Source organism: Ranitomeya variabilis, chromosome 6, assembly GCF_051348905.1.
Source record: "Ranitomeya variabilis isolate aRanVar5 chromosome 6, aRanVar5.hap1, whole genome shotgun sequence".
NCBI lineage: Eukaryota > Metazoa > Chordata > Amphibia > Anura > Dendrobatidae > Ranitomeya > Ranitomeya variabilis.
In genome coordinates this window covers 19,827,603-19,845,655 of record NC_135237.1, presented here as the reverse complement: position 1 = coordinate 19,845,655, position 18,053 = coordinate 19,827,603, and the positions used below count along the sequence as shown (strand labels likewise).

At 45.1% G+C, this 18,053-nt stretch overlaps 1 protein-coding gene across 1 annotated transcript; it reads right to left on the bottom strand.

Annotated features, from left to right (window-relative positions):
- Positions 1–1,897: 1,897 nt before the first annotated feature.
- Positions 1,898–17,697, bottom strand: LOC143783363 (thiosulfate sulfurtransferase-like). The gene is made up of 2 exons (XM_077271772.1): positions 17,045–17,697; positions 1,898–2,430 (listed from the first exon to the last, which is right to left on the bottom strand). Exons 1-2 carry the CDS (start codon positions 17,619–17,621, stop codon positions 2,150–2,152), a joined length of 858 nt encoding a protein of 285 aa, XP_077127887.1. The 5' UTR covers positions 17,622–17,697; the 3' UTR covers positions 1,898–2,149.
- Between the last annotated feature and the right edge of the window lie 356 nt (positions 17,698–18,053).

Below are 18,053 nucleotides of genomic sequence, written 5' to 3'. Positions count from 1 at the left end.
TGTGATGTGTATAGGGCGGTCTCGGCCTCTACTGTGTAATGTGTATAGGGCGGTCTCGGCGGCACCTGTGGGATGTGTATAGGGCGGTCTCGGCCTCTACTGTGTGATGTGTATAGGGCGGTCTCGGCGGCACCTGTGGGATGTGTATAGGGCGGTCTCGGCAGCTCCTGTGGGATGTAAACTGCAGAGCTCTTATTGCGGAAAATTTCCTGTGCTCCAGACACAACTCTGGAAAAGCAGCTGTGCGTAGCAACATCATCCATCACCACTGAGGAGCAGCTCCAGCCGTCACATTAGGGGGGAGGTAATTAAATGTGTGACCAAATGTAGCAGGGTAATTTATAGAAGTTGATAAACTTTGTACGGCCCCCAAAAGATGGAATGAATATCCAAATGTTCCCTGGCAGAAATATGGTTCCTTGCCCCTGATGTAAACGTCAGACATTGACAGCAGCAATAAATGGTTGACAGCAGTGACTGCAGCTCCGGTCCGGACGATGCAGCATATATGGCTCCTACCGTGTGGAGACTGCTCCGCTGCTGCCCTAAATACACAGCATTTTGCACTAAGTGGTTAAAGGTTTCATTATTTCCCGGAGCCCATCTTACCCGTCATTGGGGCTTTTATACCCTAATGTTAAATTATATCTTCACCCACCATGACATCATCATTGTCTCAAAGTTTTACTAACGTTCCTGGGGTCTGCAATGTGGTCTGCTCCTGTGCCGGTGGGGGGATACCACTGTGTTCCAAGAGAAAGACTCGATGTGGGACCCCGGATCATATGGGGACATTATATAATGGAACATCCACGAAACATAATTTTTTTTAATGTCCTGATCAAAATGTATCGTGCAGGTGATTATCAGAGGAGTTGTGCAAGTAAAATCGTGTGACTGTATAGGAAATAAGAGGAATGAATTGCAGACCGGTCGCCTGTAATTTGCATTGACATCTATGGCTGCTGTGTCGACTGTGATGCAAAATCAGACTGTGCAGTCATAATGCCGCCACGTAGGAGATCATCATATGCAAAACCTGCAGGTCGTCCGGCCTCGCGACACGTGATGGATGGGGCAGCCTCCCACCAGCTGGCGGGATGCACATGTCTGTCCCCTTGACTGTGATGTTCCAGGTCCCGCGTGTCCCCTTACGGGCCGCCATGGCACCTACAGCTCATGCGCCGACTACAATATATACAGTCACACTGTCACTAAAGCTCGGCCGCTCCACTGTACCGCTGCCTCAATCCTCGCTTCCACTGACAAAGCAGGATGCCAGGTGACCACTGCAGCCAGTGATTGGTTGCAGCTGATATGTAACATCCTTGGCTGTCAGGAGTACTGTACATTGTGGAGGCTTCATTTTGCATATTCCTTGCTTGTGTATTACTGTAAAAATTTAGCATTAGGCGACGATGTGCATCGTCTGCAGAGGAAGTTACGTAACTCTTGCCCAGAGTCATAGTGCAGGGATCTCAGTGACGTACAGTGAAGCTGATAAATCACAATTATTCGGCTTTTTTATACATTTACAATGAATTACATTTTTTCAGAATTCCCCCCAATTTACTTTCCTGTTGGTGCGCCCTCTGGTGACCATTCTGGGCACTGCACAGTAATTTGTGCTTCTCAGAAGTTACTGTCAATCCTTGTGGAGATCCAGCTGGTATACAAAATAGTTCTTACACAGAAGGAAGACAAGACCTCGCTCCATTGCCACCTCTAGAAGCCTTTACAAGCCAATTCTGATGTTAGAGTGAAGAGACACCCACCTGTAGATAGCATCGCTTCATAGCTGAGGATTTTCTACAGGACAGAGTATTTAATGTCACTTGCAAAGCCAACCCGACCATAGATGCTAACTAGACCATAGATACTAATTAGACCAGAAAAAGAGATTTATTGCTTTTATTGAATTCTATATGTTATACTGACACCTAGTGGACACTTTAGAAATCGCAAAATCACTGCTAAAATAAATCATAGCTTCTGGATCTCCATAGCTTCTGGATCTCCATAGATCCCAATAGGGGCTCATACAAATAAATGCAACCATTGACAGAGTATATACAATTGACTTTGCCCCCTAATTGACCCATCAAGTCCACCACAGCCCCTCCCCCCATATTTATTGCACCCTGTTCCTCTATTCGAAGACCTTGTGCTCTGGCTTTGCTCTATGAAACCATTCTGACCAAGAGCCGTCATAGACGGCCACGTCTTCTTTTCCCAGTACGAATGCGGCCAGAGCAAGGTGGCAGGCGGTGACCCCCCGGCGACAGGTGGCGGTCAGTGGCTTGGTCAAGTCGATGCCTCGCTCCTCAAACAGCTGTCGGATCTCATGCACTGGTTTCTCATAGCCGTCCGGCGTCAGGAAGACGGAGAAAGGAAGATTCACGGATCCAGGAAAGTGTCCGGGCTCAATGCCTGAAGAAAAGGAGAAAATGTTACTAATCTTCCCCCAAAATAACAGCAGAAATTGAGAATTACAACCAAAAGTGGTGCTGTGCAGTGTATATATACAGGAAGAAATTTTTGAACCACTCTCCATAATCTTTGAAAATTCTTGGAGAACAGGAGAAGTCCCTGAAGACTGGAGAAGAGCAAATGTTGTTCCTATCTTCAAAAAGGGGAAGAAGGTGGACCCAGGGAACTATAGGCCGGTGAGTCTGACTTCCATACCAGGAAAGATCTTTGAACAAATTATTAAACAACATGTATGTAAATACCTTGATAAGAATGAAGTGATTAAACAGAGTCAGCATGGGTTTGAAACTAATAAGTCATGTCAGACTAACTTAATATCCTTCTATGACAGAATCACTGACTGGGTGGATCAGGGAAATGCTGTAGATATATTATATCTTGACTTCAGCAAAGCATTTGACAAAGTATCTCACACAATCCTTATTGAAAAAATGACTTAAGTGTGGAATGGACAAGGCAACTGTTAGGTGGATTCATAACTGGCTTAGTGATCGGACTCAAAGAGTGGTCGTAAATGGCTGCACATCCAGTTGGAAGAATGTCTCAAGTGGGGTACCACAGGGCTCTGTCTGGGGCCCTGTACTGTTCAACATCTTTATCAATGATTTAGATGAAGGAATTGAGGGTAAACTGATTAAATTTGCTGATGACGCAAAGCTAGGAGGGATAGCTAATACTAGAGAACAGAGAGAGAGGAATCAAAAAGATATAAATAAACTGGAGCAGTGGACAGCAACTAACAGAATGGTTTTTAACGGAAAAATACAAAATACTACATCTGGGCAATAAAAATGAAAAAAGCATATACAGAATGGGAGGAATAGGGCTAAGTAACAGCACATGTGAAAAAGACCTGGGTATACTAATAGATCACAGACTGAACATGAGTCAACAGTGTGATGCAGCAGCAAAAAGGGCAAATGCAATTCTGGGATGTATTAGTCTACAAATATCTGAAGGGCTGTCACAGTGTAGAGGGATCATCTTTATTCTCATTTGCACAAGGAAAGACTAGAAGCAATGGGATGAAAGTGAATGGGAGGAGACACAGATTAGATAATAGAAAAAACTTTTTGACAGTGAGGGTGATCAATGAGTGGAACAGGCAGCCACGAGAGGTGGTGAGTTCTCCTTCAATGGAAGTCATCACACAGAGGCTGGACAGACATCTGTCTGAGATGGTTTAGTGAATCCTGCTTTGAGCAGGAGGTTGGACAAGATGACCCAGGAGGTCCCTTCCAACTCTACATTCTAGGATTCTATGAGAGGAGAAATGGTACTGTGCAGTGTATATATACAGGAGGAGTGGTACTGTGCAGTGTATATATACAGGACAGGAGGAGTGGTACTGTGCAGTGTATATATACAGGACAGGAGGAGTGGTACTGTGCAGTGTATATATACAGGACAGGAGGAGTGGTACTGTGCAGTGTATATATACAGGAGGAGTGGTACTGTGCAGTGTATATATACAGGACAGGAGGAGTGGTACTGTGCAGTGTATATATACAGGAGGAGTGGTACTGTGCAGTGTATATATACAAGACAGGAGGAGAGGTACTGTGCAGTTTATATACAGGAGGAGTGGTACTGTGCAGTGTATATATACAGGACAGGAAGAGTGGTACTGTGCAGTGTATATATACAGGACAGGAGGAGTGGTACTGTGCAGTGTATATATACAGGACAGGAGGAGTGGTACTGTGCAATGTATATATACAGGACAGGAGGAGTGGTACTGTGCAGTGTATATATACAGGACAGGAGGAGTGGTACTGTGCAGTGTATATATACAGGACAGGAGTGGTACTGTGCAGTGTATATATACAGGACAGGAGGAGTGGTACTGTGCAGTGTATATATACAGGACAGGAGAAGTGGTACTGTGCAGTGTATATATACAGGACAGGAGGAGTGGTACTGTGCAGTGTATATATACAGGAAAGGAGGAGTGGTACTGTGCAGTGTATATATACAGGAAAGGAGGAGTGGTACTGAGCAGTGTATATATACAGGAAAGGAGGAGTGGTACTGTGCAGTGTATATATACAGGACAGGAGGAGTGGTACTGTGCAGTGTATATATACAGGAGGAGTGGTACTGTGCAGTGTATATATACAGGAGGAGTGGTACTGTGCAGTGTATATATACAGGAGGAGTGGTACTGTGCAGTGTATATATACAGGACAGGAGGAGTGGTACTGTGCAGGGTATATATACAGGACAGGAGGAGTGGTACTGTGCAGTGTATATATACAGGACAGGAGGAGTGGTACTGTGCAGTGTATATATACAGGAGAGGAGGAGTGGTACTGTGCGGTGTATATATACAGGACAGGAGGAGAGGTACTGTGCAGTGTATATATACAGGACAGGAGGAGTGGTACTGTGCGGTGTATATATACAGGACAGGAGGAGCGGTACTGTGCGGTGTATATATACAGGACAGGAGGAGCGGTACTGTGCAGTGTATATATACAGGACAGGAGGAGTGGTACTGTGCGGTGTATATATACAGGACAGGAGGAGTGGTACTGTGCTGTGTATATATACAGAACAGGAGGAGTGGTACTGTGCAGTGTATATATACAGGAGGAGTGGTACTGTGCAGTGTATATATACAGGAGGAGTGGTACTGTGCAGTGTATATATACAGGAGGAGTGGTACTGTGCAGTGTGTATATACAGGAGGAGTGGTACTGTGCAGTGTATATATACAGGACAGGAGGAGTGGTACTGTGCAGTGTATATATACAGGAGGAGTGGTACTGTGCAGTGTATATATACAGGAGGAGTGGTACTGTGCTGTGTATATATACAGAACAGGAGGAGTGGTACTGTGCAGTGTATATATACAGGAGGAGTGGTACTGTGCAGTGTATATATACAGGTGGAGTGGTACTGTGCAGTGTATATATACAGGACAGGAGGAGTGGTACTGTGCAGTGTATATATACAGGACAGGAGGAGTGGTACTGTGCAGTGTATATATAGAGGAGGAGCGGTACTGTGCAGTGTATATATACAGGAGGAGTGGTACTGTGCAGTGTATATACAGGAGGAGTGGTACTGTGCAGTGTATATATACAGGACAGGAGGAGAGGTAATGTGCAGTGTATATATACAGGACAGGAGGAGTGGTACTGTGCAGTGTATATATACAGGAGGAGTGGTACTGTGCAGTGTATATATACAGGAGGAGTGGTACTGTGCTGTGTATATATACAGAACAGGAGGAGTGGTACTGTGCAGTGTATATATAGAGGAGGAGTGGTACTGTGCAGTGTATATACAGGAGGAGTGGTACTGTACAGTGTATATATACAGGAGGAGTGGTACTGTGCAGTGTATATATACAGGAGGAGTGGTACTGTGCAGTGTATATATACAGGACAGGAGGAGTGATACTGTGCAGTGTATATACAGGAGGAGCGGTACTGTGCAGTGTATATATACAGGACAGGAGGAGTGATACTGTGCAGTGTATATACAGGAGGAGCGGTACTGTGCAGTGTATATATACAGGAGGAGTGGTAGTGTGCGGTGTATATATACAGGACAGGAGGAGTGATACTGTGCAGTGTATATATACAGGACAGGAGGAGTGGTACTGTGCAGTGTATATATACAGGACAGGAGGAGTGATACTGTGCAGTGTATATACAGGAGGAGCGGTACTGTGCAGTGTATATATACAGGAGGAGTGGTAGTGTGCGGTGTATATATACAGGACAGGAGGAGTGGTACTGTGCAGTGTATATATACAGGACAGGAGGAGCGGTACTGTGCAGTGTATATATACAGGACAGGAGGAGTGGTACTGTGCAGTGTATATATACAGGAGGAGTGGTACTGTGCAGTGTATATATACAGGAGGAGTGGTACTGTGCAGTGTATATATACAGGACAGGAGGAGTGGTGCTGTGCAGTGTATATATACAGGACAGGAGGAGTGGTACTGTGTAGTGTATATATACAGGACAGGAGGAGTGGTACTATGCAGTGTATATATACAGGAGGAGTGGTACTGTGCAGTGTATATATACAGGAGGAGTGGTACTGTGCAGTGTATATATACAGGACAGGAGGAGTGGTACTGTGCAGTGTATATATACAGGAGGAGTGGTACTGTGCAGTGTATATATACAGGAGGAGTGGTACTGTGCAGTGTATATATACAGGAGGAGTGGTACTGTGCAGTGTATATATACAGGAGGAGTGGTACTGTGCAGTGTATATATACAGGAGGAGTGGTACTGTGCAGTGTATATATACAGGAGGAGTGGTACTGTGCAGTGTATATATACAGGAGGAGTGGTACTGTGCAGTGTATATATACAGGACAGGAGGAGTGGTACTGTGCAGTGTATATATACAGGAGGAGTGGTACTGTGCAGTGTATATATACAGGAGGAGTGGTACTGTGCTGTGTATATATACAGAACAGGAGGAGTGGTACTGTGCAGTGTATATATACAGGAGGAGTGGTACTGTGCAGTGTATATATACAGGTGGAGTGGTACTGTGCAGTGTATATATACAGGACAGGAGGAGTGGTACTGTGCAGTGTATATATACAGGACAGGAGGAGTGGTACTGTGCAGTGTATATACAGGAGGAGTGGTACTGTGCAGTGTATATATAGAGGAGGAGCGGTACTGTGCAGTGTATATATACAGGAGGAGTGGTACTGTGCAGTGTATATACAGGAGGAGTGGTACTGTGCAGTGTATATATACAGGACAGGAGGAGAGGTAATGTGCAGTGTATATATACAGGACAGGAGGAGTGGTACTGTGCAGTGTATATATACAGGACAGGAGGAGTGGTACTGTGCAGTGTATATATACAGGAGGAGTGGTACTGTGCAGTGTATATATACAGGAGGAGTGGTACTGTGCTGTGTATATATACAGAACAGGAGGAGTGGTACTGTGCAGTGTATATATAGAGGAGGAGTGGTACTGTGCAGTGTATATACAGGAGGAGTGGTACTGTACAGTGTATATATACAGGAGGAGTGGTACTGTGCAGTGTATATATACAGGACAGGAGGAGCAGTACTGTGCAGTGTATATAGAGGAGGAGTGGTACTGTGCAGTGTATATACAGGAGGAGTGGTACTGTGCAGTGTATATATACAGGAGGAGTGGTACTGTGCAGTGTATATATACAGGACAGGAGGAGCAGTACTGTGCAGTGTATATAGAGGAGGAGTGGTACTGTGCAGTGTATATATACAGGACAGGAGGAGTGATACTGTGCAGTGTATATACAGGAGGAGCGGTACTGTGCAGTGTATATATACAGGACAGGAGGAGTGATACTGTGCAGTGTATATACAGGAGGAGCGGTACTGTGCAGTGTATATATACAGGAGGAGTGGTAGTGTGCGGTGTATATATACAGGACAGGAGGAGTGGTACTGTGCAGTGTATATATACAGGACAGGAGGAGTGATACTGTGCAGTGTATATATACAGGACAGGAGGAGTGGTACTGTGCAGTGTATATATACAGGACAGGAGGAGTGATACTGTGCAGTGTATATACAGGAGGAGCGGTACTGTGCAGTGTATATATACAGGAGGAGTGGTAGTGTGCGGTGTATATATACAGGACAGGAGGAGTGGTACTGTGTAGTGTATATATACAGGACAGGAGGAGTGGTACTGTGCAGTGTATATATACAGGAGGAGTGGTACTGTGCAGTGTATATATACAGGAGGAGTGGTACTGTGCAGTGTATATATACAGAACAGGAGGAGTGGTACTGTGCAGTGTATATATACAGGACAGGAGGAGTGGTACTGTGCAGTGTATATATACAGGAGGAGTGGTACTGTGCAGTGTATATACAGGAGGAGTGGTAGTGTGCGGTGTATATATACAGGAGGAGTGGTACTGTGCAGTGTATATATACAGGACAGGAGGAGTGGTACTGTGCAGTGTATATACAGGAGGAGTGGTACTGTGCAGTGTATATACAGGAGGAGTGGTACTGTGCAGTGTATATATAGAGGAGGAGCGGTACTGTGCAGTGTATATATAGAGGAGGAGTGGTACTGTGCAGTGTATATATAGAGGAGGAGCGGTACTGTGCAGTGTATATATACAGGAGGAGTGGTACTGTGCAGTGTATATAGAGGAGTGGTACTGTGTAGTGTATATATACAGGACAGGAGGAGTGGTACTGTGCAGTGTATATATACAGGACAGGAGGAGTGGTACTGTGCAGTGTATATACAGGAGGAGTGGTACTGTGCAGTGTATATATACAGGACAGGAGGAGTGGTACTGTGCAGTGTATATATACAGGAGGAGTGGTACTGTGCAGTGTATATATACAGGAGGAGTGGTACTGTGCAGTGTATATACAGGAGGAGTGGTACTGTGCAGTGTATATATACAGGACAGGAGGAGCGGTACTGTGCAGTGTATATATACAGGACAGGAGGAGTGGTACTGTGCGGTGTATATATACAGGACAGGAGGAGTGGTACTGTGCAGTGTATATATACAGGAGGAGTGGTACTGTGCAGTGTATATATACAGGACAGGAGGAGCGGTACTGTGCAGTGTATATATACAGGACAGGAGGAGTGGTACTGTGCAGTGTATACAGTTGTGGCCAAAAGTATTGACACCCCTGCAATTCTGTCAGATAATACTCAGTTTCTTCCTGAAAATGAATGCAAACAGAAATTCTTTGTTATTATTATCTTCATTTAATTTGTCTTAAATGAAAAAACACAAAAAGAATTGTCCTAAAGCCAAATTGGATATAATTCCACACCAAACATAAAAAAGGGGGTGGACAAAAGTATTGGCACTGTTCGAAAAATCATGTGATGCTTCTGTAATTAGTGTAATTAACAGCACCTGTAACTTACCTGAGGCACCTAACAGGTGTTGGCAATAACTAAATCACACTTGCAGCCAGTTGACATGGATTAAAGTTGACTCAACCTCTGTCCTGTGTCCTTGTGTGTACCACATTGAGCATGGAGAAAAGAAAGAAGACCAAAGAACTGTCTGAGGACTTGAGAAACCAAATTGTGAGGAAGCATGAGCAATCTCAAGGCTACAAGTCCATCTCCAAAGACCTGAATGTTCCTGTGTCTACCGTGCGCAGTGTCATCAAGAAGTGTAAAGCCCATGGCACTGTGGCTAACCTCCCTAGATGTGGACAGAAAAGAAAAATTCACAAGAGATTTCAACCCAAGATTGTGCGGATGTTGGATAAAGAACCTCGACTAACATCCAAACAAGTTCAAGCTGCCCTGCAGTCCGACGGTACAACAGTGTCAACCCGTACTATCCGTCGGCGGCTGAATGAAAAGGGACTGTATGGTAGGAGACCCAGGAAGACCCCACTTCTTACCCCGAGACATAAAAAAGCCAGGCTGGAGTTTGCCAAAACTTACCTGAAAAGCCTAAAACATTTTGGAAGAATGTTCTCTGGTCAGATGAGACAAAAGTAGAGCTTTTTGGGCAAAGGCATCAGCATAGAGTTTACAGGAGAAAAAAAGAGGCATTCAAAGAAAAGAACACGGTCCCTACAGTCAAACATGGCGGAGGTTCCCTGATGTTTTGGGGTTGCTTTGCTGCCTCTGGCACTGGACTGCTTGACCGTGTGCATGGCATTATGAAGTCTGAAGACTACCAACAAATGTTGCAGCATAATGTAGGGCCCAGTGTGAGAAAGCTGGGTCTCCCTCAGAGGTCATGGGTCTTCCAGCAGGACAATGACCCAAAACACACTTCAAAAAGCACTAGAAAATGGTTTGAGAGAAAGCACTGGAGACTTCTAAGGTGGCCAGCAATGCGTCCAGACCTGAATCCCATAGAACACCTGTGGTGAGATGTAAAAATGGCAGTTTGGAGAAGGCACCCTTCAAATATCAGGGACCTGGAGCAGTTTGCCAAAGAAGAATGGTCTAAAATTCCAGCAGAGCATTGTAAGAAACTCATTGATGGTTACCGGAAGCGGTTGGTTGCAGTTATTTTGGCTAAAGGTTGTGCAACCAAGTATTAGGCTGAGGGTGCCAATACTTTTGTCTGGCCCATTTTTGGAGTTTTGTGTGAAATGATCAATGTTTTGCTTTTTGCTTCATTCTCTTTTGTGTTTCTTCATTTAAGACAAATTAAATGATGATAATAATAACAAAGAATTTGTGTTTGCAATCATTTTCAGGAAGAAACTGAGGATTATCTGACAGAATTGCAGGGGTGTCAATACTTTTGGCCACAACTGTATATACAGGACAGGAGTGGTACTGTGCAGTGTATATGTATATATATATATACACTCACTGGCCACTTTATTAGGTACACCTGTCCAACTTCTTGTTAACACTTAATTTCTAATCAGCCAATCACATGGCGGCAACTCAGTGCATTTAGGCATGTAGACATGGTCAAGACAATCTCCTGCAGTTCAAACCGAGCATCAGTATGGGGAAGAAAGGTGATTTGAGTGCCTTTGAACGTGGCATGGTTGTTGGTGCCAGAAGGGCTGGTCTGAGTATTTCAGAAACTGCTGATCTACTGGGATTTTCACGCACAACCATCTCTAGGGTTTACAGAGAATGGTCCGAAAAAGAAAAAAAATCCAGTGAGCGGCAGTTCTGTGGGCGGAAATGCCTTGTTGATGCCAGAGGTCAGAGGAGAATGGGCAGACTGGTTCGAGCTGATAGAAAGGCAACAGTGACTCAAATCGCCACCCGTTACAACCAAGGTAGGCCTAAGAGCATCTCTGAACGCACAGTGCGTCGAACTTTGAGGCAGATGGGCTACAGCAGCAGAAGACCACACCGGGTACCACTCCTTTCAGCTAAGAACAGGAAACTGAGGCTACAATTTGTACAAGCTCATCGAAATTGGACAGTAGAAGATTGGAAAAACGTTGCTTGGCCTGATGAGTCTCGATTTCTGCTGCGACATTCGGATGGTAGGGTCAGAATTTTGCGTAAACAACATGAAAGCATGGATCCATCCTGCCTTGTATGGAGCATCTTTGGGATGTGCAGCCGACAAATCTGCGGCAACTGTGTGATGCCATCATGTCAATATGGACCAAAATCTCTGAGGAATGCTTCCAGCACCTTGTTGAATCTATGCCACGAAGAATTGAGGCAGTTCTGAAGGCAAAAGGGGGTCCAACCCGTTACTAGCATGGTGTACCTAATAAAGTGGCCGGTGAGTGTATATATATATATATATATATATACAGGACAGGAGGAGAGGTACTGTGCAGTGTATATATACAGGAGGAGTGGTACTGTGCAGTGTATATACAGGAGGAGTGGTACTGTGCAGTGTATATATACAGGACAGGAGGTGTGGTACTGTGTAGTGTGTATATACAGGACAGGAGGAGTTGTACTGTGCAGTGTATATATACAGGAGGAGTGGTACTGTGCAGTGTATATATACAGGACAGGAGGAGCGGTACTGTGCAGTGTATATATACAGGACAGGAGGAGCGGTACTGTGCGGTGTATATATACAGGACAGGAGAAGTGGTACTGTGCGGTGTATATATACAGGACAGGAGGAGTGGTACTGTGCAGTGTATATATACAGGACAGGAGGAGTGGTACTGTGCAGTGTATATATACAGGAGGAGTGGTACTGTGCAGTGTATATATACAGGACAGGAGGAGTGGTACTGTGCAGTGTATATATACAGGACAGGAGGAGTGGTACTGTGCAGCGTATATATATAGGACAGGAGGAGTGGTACTGTGCAGAGTATATATACAGGACAGGAGGAGTGGTACTGTGCAGTGTATATATACAGGAGGAGTGGTACTGTGCAGTGTATATATACAGGAGGAGTGGTACTGTGCAGTGTATATATACAGGAGGCGTGGTACTGTGCAGTGTATATATACAGGAGAGGTGGTACTGTGCAGTGTATATATACAGGACAGGAGGAGTGGTACTGTGCAGTGTATATATACAGGACAGGAGGAGTGGTACTGTGCAGTGTATATATACACAGGAGGAGTGGTACTGTGCAGTGTATATATACAGGGGGAGTGGCACTGTGCAGTGTATATATACAGGAGGAGTGGTACTGTGCAGTGTATATATACAGGAGGAGTGGTACTGTGCAGTGTATATATACAGGAGGCGTGGTACTGTGCAGTGTATATATACAGGAGAGGTGGTACTGTGCGGTGTATATATACAGAACAGGAGAAGTGGTACTATACAGTGTATATATACAGGACGGGAGGAGTGGTACTGTGCGGTGTATATATACAGGACGGGAGGAGTGGTACTGTGCAGTGTATATATACAGGACAGGAGGAGCGGTACTGTGCGGTGTATATATACAGGACAGGAGGAGCGGTTCTGTGCGGTGTATATATACAGGACAGGAGGAGCAGTACTGTGCGGTGTATATATACAGGACAGGAGGAGTGGTACTGCGCAGTGTATATATACAGGACAGGGGGAGTGGTACTGTGCAGTGTATATATACAGGACAGGAGGAGTGGTACTGTGCGGTGTATATATACAGGACGGGAGGAGTGGTACTGTGCAGTGTATATATACAGGACAGGAGGAGCGGTACTGTGCGGTGTATATATACAGGACAGGAGGAGCGGTTCTGTGCGGTGTATATATACAGGACAGGAGGAGCGGTACTGTGCGGTGTATATATACAGGACAGGAGGAGTGGTACTGTGCGGTGTATATATACAGGACAGGAGGAGTGGTACTGCGCAGTGTATATATACAGGACAGGGGGAGTGGTACTGTGCAGTGTATATATACAGGACAGGAGAAGTGGTACTGTGCAGTGTATATATACAGGACAGGGGGAGTGGTACTGTGCGGTGTATATATACAGGACAGGAAGAGCGGTACTGTGCGGTGTATATATACAGGACAGGAGGAGCGGTACTGTGCAGTGTATATATACAGTAGGAGTGGTACTGTGCAGTGTATATATACAGGACAGGAGGAGTGGTACTGTGCAGTGTATATATACAGGACAGGAGGAGTGGTTCTGTGCAGTGTATATATACAGGAGGAGTGGTACTGTGCAGTGTATATATAAAGGAGGAGCGGTACTGTGCAGTGTGTATATACAGGAGGAGCGGTACTGTGCAGTGTGTATATACAGGACAGGAGGAGTGGTACTGTGCAGTGTATATACAGGAGGAGCGGTACTGTGCAGTGTATATATACAGGACAGGAGGAGCGGTACTGTGCAGTGTATATATACAGGACAGGAGGAGTGGTACTGTGCGGTGTATATATACAGGACAGGAGGAGCGGTACTGTGCAGTGTATATATACAGGACAGGAGGAGTGGTACTGTGCAGTGTATATATACAGGACAGGAGGAGCGGTACTGTGCAGTGTATATATACAGGACAGGAGGAGCGGTACTGTGCAGTGTATATATACAGGACAGGAGGAGCGGTACTGTGCAGTGTATATATACAGGACAGGAGGAGCGGTACTGTGCGGTGTATATATACAGGACAGGAGGAGTGGTACTGTGCAGTGTGTATATACAGAACAGGAGGAGTGGTACTGTGCAGTGTATATATACAGGACAGGAGGAGTGGTACTGTGCAGTGTATATATACAGGACAGGAGGAGTGGTACTGTGCAGTGTATATATACAGGACAGGAGGAGTGGTACTGTGCGGTGTATATATACATGACAGGAGGAGCGGTACTGTGCAGTGTATATATACAGGACAGGAGGAGCGGTACTGTGCGGTGTATATATACAGGACAGGAGGAGTGGTACTGTGCAGTGTGTATATACAGAACAGGAGGAGTGGTACTGTGCAGTGTATATATACAGGACAGGAGGAGTGGTACTGTGCAGTGTATATATACAGGACAGGAGGAGTGGTACTGTGCAGTGTATATATACAGGACAGGAGGAGTGGTACTGTGCAGTGTATATATACAGGACAGGAGGAGTGGTACTGTGCAGTGTATATATACAGGACAGGAGGAGTGGTACTGTGCAGTGTATATATACAGGAGGAGTGGTACTGTGCAGTGTATATATACAGGGGGAGTGGCACTGTGCAGTGTATATATACAGGAGGAGTGGTACTGTGCAGTGTATATATACAGGAGGAGTGGTACTGTGCAGTGTATATATACAGGAGGCGTGGTACTGTGCAGTGTATATATACAGGAGAGGTGGTACTGTGCAGTGTATATATACAGGACAGGAGGAGTGGTACTGTGCAGTGTATATATACAGGACAGGAGGAGTGGTACTGTGCAGTGTATATATACAGGAGGAGTGGTACTGTGCAGTGTATATATACAGGGGGAGTGGCACTGTGCAGTGTATATATACAGGAGGAGTGGTACTGTGCAGTGTATATATACAGGAGGAGTGGTACTGTGCAGTGTATATATACAGGAGGCGTGGTACTGTGCAGTGTATATATACAGGAGAGGTGGTACTGTGCGGTGTATATATACAGAACAGGAGAAGTGGTACTATACAGTGTATATATACAGGACGGGAGGAGTGGTACTGTGCGGTGTATATATACAGGACAGGAGGAGTGGTACTATGCAGTGTATATATACAGGACAGGAGGAGTGGTACTGTGCAGTGTATATATACAGGACAGGAGGAGTGTTACTGTGCGGTGTATATATACAGGACAGGAGTGGTACTGTGCAGAGTATATATACAGGACAGGAGGAGGAGTGGTACTGTGCAGTGTATATATACAGGACAGAAGGAGTAGTAGTACTGTGCAATGTATACAGATGGTGAAATAATTATTGAACAGGTCACCAATTTTCTAAGTAAATCTATTTCTAAAGGTTCTATTGACATGATATTCTCTCGAGATGTTGGTAACATCCCATCCAATCCACACAGTCAATAAAGTCACCCTAGTTGTCCATAAATTATGTCTTATAATGAGAAATTACACAGGGAAACATAAAGAACACATGAAGAAAGAAATGTGCAACTAGACCTGGAAAGTCCTGATACCAGCTGAAATCTATCAGTAATTAGAAAGCAATCCTGCCAGTTAGTGACAAATAATATCAGCTGGTGCAACTGATGTCTATAAATGGTGTCTCATTACTAAGGTGCCACACAAAAAAACATCTCATGATGGGGAAAACCAGTGAGCTGTCTCAAGACCTTCACAGCCTTATTGTTGCAAAACAAACTGATGGAATTGGTTACAGAAGAATTTCTAATCTACTGAAGTTTCCACTGAACTTTGTTGTGGTCATAATCTAGAAGTGGAAAGTAAATAATTTCACCATAAACCGGCCACAACTAGGTGCTACCCACAAGATTTCAGACAAAGGAGTGAAATTAATTATCAGAAGAGTTTTCCAAGAGCCAAGGACAATCTGAGGAGAGCAACAGAAAGACCTGGAATCAGTAGGAACAATTGTTTCAAAGAAAACTATAAGCAATGCACTCAACCTCCATGGCCTGTATGCACGCTCACCACGCAACCTCCATGGCCTGTATGCACGCTCACCATGCAACCTCCATGGTCTGTATGCACGCTCACCACTCAACTTCCATGGCCTGTATGCACGCTCACCACTCAACTTCCATGGCCTGTATGCACGTTCACCATGCAACCTCCATGGCCTGTATGCACTCTCACCATGCAACCTCCATGGACTGTATGCACGCTCACCATGCAACCACCATGGCCTGTATGCACGCTCACCACGCAACCTCCATGGCCTGTATGGTTTTTATATTTAGACAAGACTGTAGAATAATATAGTCTGGTCAGATGAGACAAAATGTGAACTCTTTGGATGCCATAAGACATGATGTTTGGAGGCCAAAAGGCACTGTATATCACCCCAAAAACACCATACCTACAGTGAAGTTTCGTGGTGTTGGGCTGTTTTTCAGTATACAGCACTGGCAAACTTTATGTAATTGAAGGAAGGATGAATGGACAAGTGTACCGAGATATTCTTGATAAAAAAAATCTGCTGTCATCTATCAGGATGAAGATGAAACCAGGGAGGACTGAAAGACAATGATCACAAGCACACAGCCAAGGAAACTCACAATTGGTTTCAAAGAGAAAATGTATGTAAGTAACTAAAGCTCAGAGTTCATAGCAGGAGCCATGGAAGCTTCAGGATGTGAAGAAAGTTTATGAGGAAAAATGGGCCAAAATCCCACCTGAGCAATGTCTGCGACTAGTTTCTCCATACATTAGGTGTCCTGAAGCTTCATCACCGACAAAGGCTTTTATACAAAGTATTAAATACATTTCAATAACGTGTTCAGTATATTTTCCTGCGTCATTTCTCATTATTACACATAATTTATGGAAATATATGGATGATTTCTTGTCCTTTGTGGATTGGATAGGTTGCTAACGACATCTTGGGAGAATTTCATGTCAATAGCACCTTTTAGAAATATATTTACTTAGAAAATTGGAGACGTGTTCAATACTTATTTCTTGCTTTTGTATATATTTATACACGTCATCATTTTCCCACACATGATGGTCATTGTGCTCCACCATCCCCTAGTCCTCACCTTCTCCGGGCTTTGGCTCCGGGCCCTGGTATCTCCCTTTGGATCGGGCGTCCACCACCTGGAACCTCTTGCTGGTGATGTTCTCCTCTATGTCCTCGAAGCTCTTGAGCAGAGTGCGGTTCATTGTCACCTGGAACGTCTCGGGCGTCACATTTGTGTCCTCAGATGTCACCGGGTGGCCCTGCTTCATCCAATTTGTGAGACCCCCGTCAAGTACCGACACATTGTCATGGCCAAAAAGACGGAACATCCACCACAGCCTGGGGGCATAGAGCATGCCCGAGCTGTCGGAGTCGTAGACCACCACGTGGGAGTCATTGCTGATGCCAAGCTCACCAGCGTACTTGGCAAACTGGGCGGCACTGGGCAGCATCATCTCATAGGGCGACTGCTGGTCTTTGCAGTGCTCCAGGTCGAAGAAGGAGGCTCCTGGTATGTGCCGCTCTGCAAACTCCTTCCTGGCATCTTTACCCCCTGGTGAGTACCAGGTTGTGTCCAGCACCCTTAGGACTGGGACTTTCTTGGCTTTCAGGGCTCCTGCGAGCCAACCAGCGGAGACCAATGCCCGGTTCACCATGGCTGCTTCAATGGGTGAAGAAGACGCCTGCCCATAGTTTTTATTCTAAGGCGGAGGAGGCTCCTGGGGCTTATGCAGATCTAGCAGTTAATTATTTCCTTGCGGCATCCTGCCATCGGTGGAGGTGGCGCGCAGAGTCTCAGCTACTATTCACCTTTAGGTTAGGACGCTTATCAGCCGCTTATCAGGTCATTATCATTAGTGAAGTGACAGCCACAGAAGGCAAGTTGCACAGTCATTAGATAGGCAGGGCTGAGAGCACACAGGAGCTACCACACATCCGTGACCCTGGATAATCTATGGCATTGTTCATCCTGGGCCTCCTGGTTCATGACTACAATGCCAGATATGCAGTGCAGACTGTCACCCATGCAGATTAGTAGAAGAGTGCATGCAATGATAGATGATATTTAGAGGATAAAAGAAGAGCCT

What these genes read in the sequence shown, in the direction of transcription:
- LOC143783363 (XM_077271772.1), bottom strand. Translation starts at nt 17,621, where the DNA reads ATGGTGAACCGGGCATTGGTCTCCGCTGGTTGGCTCGCAGGAGCCCTG. An exon ending in GGAGCCAAAGCCCGGAGAAG is followed by an intron (nt 2,431 to 17,044) that starts GTGAGGACTAGG and finishes CCTTTTCTTCAG; the next exon opens with GCATTGAGCCCGGACACTTT.